Source organism: Chiloscyllium plagiosum, chromosome 9, assembly GCF_004010195.1.
Source record: "Chiloscyllium plagiosum isolate BGI_BamShark_2017 chromosome 9, ASM401019v2, whole genome shotgun sequence".
Taxonomy (NCBI): Eukaryota; Metazoa; Chordata; class Chondrichthyes; order Orectolobiformes; family Hemiscylliidae; genus Chiloscyllium; species Chiloscyllium plagiosum.
In genome coordinates, this window is record NC_057718.1 from 8,385,687 (window position 1) to 8,391,754 (window position 6,068).

The 6,068-nt window shown below is 43.3% G+C and overlaps 1 protein-coding gene across 1 annotated transcript in view; it reads right to left on the bottom strand.

Moving 5' to 3' along the window:
- vta1 (vesicle (multivesicular body) trafficking 1) overlaps positions 1 to 5,867 on the bottom strand; it is a 180,484-nt gene extending 174,617 nt beyond the window's left edge. The window contains exon 1 of the mRNA XM_043695332.1: positions 5,682 to 5,867. Within this exon, the coding sequence (XP_043551267.1) occupies positions 5,682 to 5,799 (118 nt within the window). The 5' untranslated portion in view covers positions 5,800 to 5,867. The remainder of the gene's footprint in view (positions 1 to 5,681) is intronic.
- Positions 5,868 to 6,068: the final 201 nt, after the last annotated feature.

Consider the following 6,068-nt stretch of genomic DNA (forward strand, 5'->3'; position numbering starts at 1 on the left):
CTTTGGTTGGAGGGTTCCCAGTCGGAAGATAAGACGCTCCTCCTCCGACCGTCGGGTTGTTGTGGTTTGGCGGTGGATGAGTCCAATGACCTGCATATCCTCGGTGGAGTGGGAGGGGGAGTTGAAATGCTGTGCTACAGGTTGGTTGGGTTGGTTCGTCCGGGTGGCCCAGAGGTGCTCTCTGAATCGCTCCGCAAGTAGGCGGCCTGTCTCCCCAATATAGAGGAGGCCACACCGGCTGCAGCGGCTGCAGTAGATGATGTGGGTGGAGGTGCAGGTGAATCTGTGGCGGATATGGAAGTTTGCTCTGGGGTTTGGAGAGAAGTGATGGGGGAGGTGTGGGCGCAAGTGTTGCACCTCCTGCGGTTGCAAGGGAAGGTGCCGGGAGTGGAGGTTGGGTCGGTGGGGGGTGTGGATCTGACAAGGCAGTTGTCTCAGCCGGATCCCTCCAGCCCGGCACCGCTTCCTGACCTGCAGTCTTCTTCTTGACCTCTCTGCCTCCATCCTACTCCGACCTATCACCCTCACCTTGACCTCTTTCCACCTATCACATTTCCAACGCCCCTCCTCCAAGTCCCTCCTCCCTACCTTTTATCTTCTCCTGCTGAACACTCTCTGCTCATTCCTGAAGAAGGGCCTGTGCCCGAAACGTCGAATCTCCTGTTCCCTGGATGCAGACCTCACTTTCTCCTATAATGTACATTTCCTCAACGCAAATTTGCTGTAATGCCATTGAAGAATTGGGGGCGCTATCGGTAAAGTGTGAACTTGTAAATCATGTGTTGACTGTAATACAAATGCAACATCAACATTTAAGAGGTGTTTCTAAAACACGATTTTTCTATGAAGCGGGTTGCACAAGAGTGCAACCATTGTGTTATAGAAGAACTGACTAGTTGATATGAAGTTATTCTTAACTTCAGAATATGGAGACGCAGAGGGTTTGAGGCGTTCCAGTGCATAAGTCATAAGAGGTTAATGTCCAGGTATGGAACATAATCAAGAAGGATAATAAGATGCTACTCTTTTATCATGACAGGAATTGAACATAAGAGTACGTGACGCTTTAGCTCTACAGGCATTGGCGAGACCACATCTTGAATACTGTGCACAATTTTGGTCTCCTTCTTTAGGGAAGGAGTCTGCTTTGGAGACATTTTAGAGGAGGGTTACTAGATTGATATGTAAACTGAGTAGGTTGCCTTAAGAACGTAAGAGGCACAGGCTGAGCCTATTTTCACTGGAGTTTTGAAGAATGAAGGGTGACTTTGTTGAAGTGTACAAGATCCTGAATGGCCTTGACAAGATGGACATGGAAAAGATGTTTCTACTTCTGGGTTAGTCCAAAACTAGATGCACAGTTTTAAAATTATGGGTCAGTCTTTTAGAACGGAGGTGAGGAGAAATTGACTGCTCCCAGAGGATTGTACAAATTTGGAACACACTGTCTCAGAAGGCAGTTGAAGCGAGGTCACTGAATAATTTTAAGGCAGTGATAGGTTCCTTACCTAACAAGAATCTAAGGTTATCCAGAACAGACAATAAGGTGGAATTCAAAATCTAACAGATCAATCGTAATCTTCTTGAATGGCAGAGCAGCTTCCAGGAGGTGGGAGGGCTACTTTTGCTCAAAATGTATATATTTGTATGTCATTTTAGCACAATTATTGGCTGATGGTTTGTAAAGTACAGTATGAAAACCATCCAGTAAACTTAGGTAGAGTGGGTGTGATTTAAATCACAAAGATTTCAGACAAATTAATTCTACAAAAGTACTATAAATCAACTTCCACTTCACATTCATGTTAAAACTGTAGAGGGTGAATGTAGCATTCGACTTTAGCTGAACCTAGATTTATACTCTAATCAAACTTAGTTGCAAAGATATGTCTCACAAGTAAATCGATGCTATCTCTAAACCAGTCTTTTCCCATCCCCTTTCATATAATTCCATCATATTCTTCTACTGACCCGACCTTTCATGTTTTATTCAACATCTCAAATACACCTGTGCTAGTTACTTTAACCACTCCCTCTGACTGTGAGTATTCTTATTACTCGTGAAACCCCTATCACACACATCAGTAATTCACATATTTATGACCTCTAGTTTCAACATTCCAAGTAGAAACATCTGCACTATGCCTATCTTCTTCAAGTCTTTCAGAATTCTAAAATGCTAAAATCTCCATCAGGATTCCCACTTGCCAAAGGGAAGGAGTTCCAGCCTGTGCACTTTTTCCTGGCAAACATAACCTGTCCGGTCCCATCTTCATAAGTCATTTCTCAAATACCATCCAGTAGCTATGTAGCTTTCTCATAATAACCAGAAGTGTTCACAGTATAAACCCAGCTAGAATCAGACTACAATGTTTATTTAGGATAAAAATAGGAAATGCTAGGTATACTCATCAGGTATGGCAGCATCTGTGAAGAAAGAAACAGTTAATGTTTCAGGTCAGTGACTGTTTAACTGCAGAGGAGATGCTCAACCTTATAAATATTTCCAATATTTTCTGTTTTTACTTCAAATTTCCCACATTCACCATCACTCGCTTTTAGAGTCATACAGCATAGCAAGGGTTTGAGTTACATTCTACTTGGAGTGTTTGCAAACTAACATAATAGTGTTCCATTATCTAGTTGCAATGATCCTGCAGCCTCAACATTTCACGTACGGTGAGCAAAAGTAAATCATAGAACTAATTACAATGAACAAATCTAAAACTGATGCTCTGGTGATTAATTGAATACACCTTTCCCAAACCAGCAGAAATTATCAATTGCAACTTATGCGCATGTGTACTGACAGAATCTCTAATACCTCTTGTATGCCTGGTATCACAATTGACACTCCATTTGTAATTTTCCTTGTTCCTGTTGCATTTGTCTATCTCATTTATAGCAGGAAAATCTTCATGAACCAAAAGACAAAACCAAACAAAGAAACCATCCTCTATCATGTTAGTAATCTTGATGACAACTCAAAAACCAAAACTATCAAATTTAAACACTGAAATAAACCTGAAAGGTAATTCATAAATATATGGATTCAAGTGAGTTAACACTGCAGAATTTGTCCCCTATACCTCTTTGCTTTAATTTAATTCTGAGCCAGTTTTCCGTCACCAGTCCAAATACTGCTCATGTATATTGCCAAATTTCATCCAATTATGCTCCTGTAAAATACCTTGGCATGGTCTATCATATTAAGTGTTCTGCATGAAATTCAGGTTTCAAATCTACAGCAACACACTCTCAGAGTGAAAACACTATCGTATGTTAAGTATAGCTGGAAGAACCTGTTATATTGCTAGTTGTGATGCACACCCAAATTGGTTGAGATGGCTTTCTGAAGGGAGAGGAAAATTACAGCGTGCAGCTTTGGTCCACTCAGAACTGGACAAGTAAAGCATTATAAACCACCTGCAACAAAGCTACACGTACTCAAAACTACAAAAATCATGTGCTCACATCTCTGAAGTGAGGCTTGAAGTTTCAGTTGTGTGACTTGGGGTGACAGTGTTACCAACTATTTAAACAGAGAACAATGGATAAACTGGTAATCATCTCATCCATACCTCCTTACAAATCACAAGACAGCCACACCCAACATCACATCACTGCCTAAAAAGCATTATCGTATCAATCTCAAATTCACAGCTGAGGGCCAATATTATTAGTGAAACTTGGTGTAGTGGATGTCTGGTGACATTCCCAAAGGAGGAGGAACAACTGTGGAGACTACTAAGTGATAACTATCTCGGTATTAACACACGATCTGCTGTAATTGGGTAACCAACACCATAGAATACAGTTCAGTGACAAACATAACCTAAACTAGAAAGAAAAGCTGTTTATTTGAAGAAACAGCAAAAATTTCACCTTTATTACCTCTGAAATAAAAATGATTTTCCTATTAGTTTAAAAAAAAAAGGAACTGTATTCTTGCAAAACCTCATTTCCTGTCATAAGGTGTTTATATTATAACCACATCTGACAACTATAAAACACTGTAGAAGGTCACCCTCACTGGTGGTCAGAACAGACAAGACTGCAAACTGTTGAATCTACATAATAGAGATGGGCAATAACTACCACGGATCAAAGGACATACCATACTGTCATTACAACTCAATACACTGCAAATCTCAATTAAACACATGATCATGTAATGAAATAACAGACTAGAGAAATATTGGGGAGACCGAGTGTATACCCATTAAAACAAACGCCAGGGTTCATGGAAAAAAAATTTAAACTAATAATTGAGAGTTTCTGATTAAGTGAATAAAAAAGTAGACATCCAGAAAACGGAGAAAATCCAACTGCTTTACAATGCACCAAAAAGCAATGGTATTTACGTAAGACTTTTCCTGTCCACTGGATGCTGCAATGTAAGAAATAAAAGCACACAATTATTTGCCACTCTCAGAAATATGACAATTATTAGATATTCTTTTCAATATTACTTTTGGTGGCGATGTAATATTGGTCAGAACACAAGGAATAACTACCCTGTTCCTCTCTGATATTAAAGTCACATAGTTTAATATCTCAGCCAGCAGACAGCACTTGTGAAAAAATGCAGAACTCCCTCAGGGTAACGCAAGACTGTGAAGCAAAATTCCTGAGCTTGAGTCTCGAGAACTGAACCTAAAATCATCTAACTCAAAAGTGAGGATGCAAACGGCCAAGCCCTGGCTGAACATTAATGAACATCATAACTGTCATATAAACATATACATTGATACATAAAGAAACAGTGATAGCCACAGGGGGAGGGATAGAGAATAAGATGACATAGAAGAGCGAGAAAAGAGAAAACTGTAACTCCAAAGCTATCACCGGAACATGTCACAATAATAAAACAAAGGATGATGAATACAAAATCATAAATTGCTGGAAACACTGGCAGCAATTTTACAGAAATTTCTGATTTCCAACATCCACACTTCTTTGAGTTGTTTTGTTTAAAGGCCTATAGATTTCGAGTCAAGTGATCCTTGTTATGAAGGAGGGTCACTGAAACTGAAACATTAACTCTGCTTTTTCCCCACAGATGCTGCCAGGCCTGCGGGTTTCTCTAGTAATGCCTGTTTTTATTTGAAAAGTATCAGACGTCCAGAGGCCAGGTGCGGGACCAGAACTCAAGAGGCTGGAGGATTAGGGATCTGGTCACACGTTCCAAAGCGAGGATAGAAACACCCAGGGCCAGATGCAGGTCCCAGGGGGCGAGCGCTGAACAAGGGCCACAGCCTGGGGACAAGAGCAATTATGGGCAATTGTGGTGGAGTGGTAGTGTCCCTACCTCTGAGCCAGAATATCTGAGGGTTCAAGTGTTGTAGGTGCGTGTCCATGCCTGGATATGATGAATAGAATAGCTTGAGAGGCCAAGGCCAGTGATGACCCAGGGCAAAGGCCCATAGTCTGTGGCCAAATGACCAGGTCCTCAGGGCTAGAGCCAGGTGACAGGGCCCAGGGTCCGAGGGCAGGGCCCAGGGCAGCTCCCAGCCCCAGCCCCACAGTACCCCATCCCCAATCCCCATAGTACCCCATCCCCCATCCCCACAGTACCCCATCCCCCATCCCCACAGTACCCCATCCCCCATCCCCATAGTACCCCATCCCCCATCCCCATAGTACCCCATCCCCCGCTGTGTGATTATTCACAAACTTACAGAAATAAGCCACCACCGGATCGCGCTTGTCATGTTCCTGGGCGGTGCGCAGGTAGTGCTGGATCGGTCTGAATTGCTGAGGCGCCGGGGGAAGCACAGGGAGCAGATCAGACGCCATCGACTCCGTTACCAGGGCTCTGAACCCTCCCAGCAACCGCTTCCGGGAGCAGGTGGCATACCTCCCGACGCAGCGCCGCCGACTGGCCGGAGGACCTGTCTACATCCTCCGGGCACAGCGCCACTAGCAGACTGGAGGACTCAACCACACCCTGTTGATGACACGGTGCCGCCGCCCGTCCGGCGGCCCCAGGCAACACACTGCGGCCACAGCGCCTCTTGCTGATCGGAGGACCCAACTACATTCTAGCGTTACAACGCCGCCGCCCG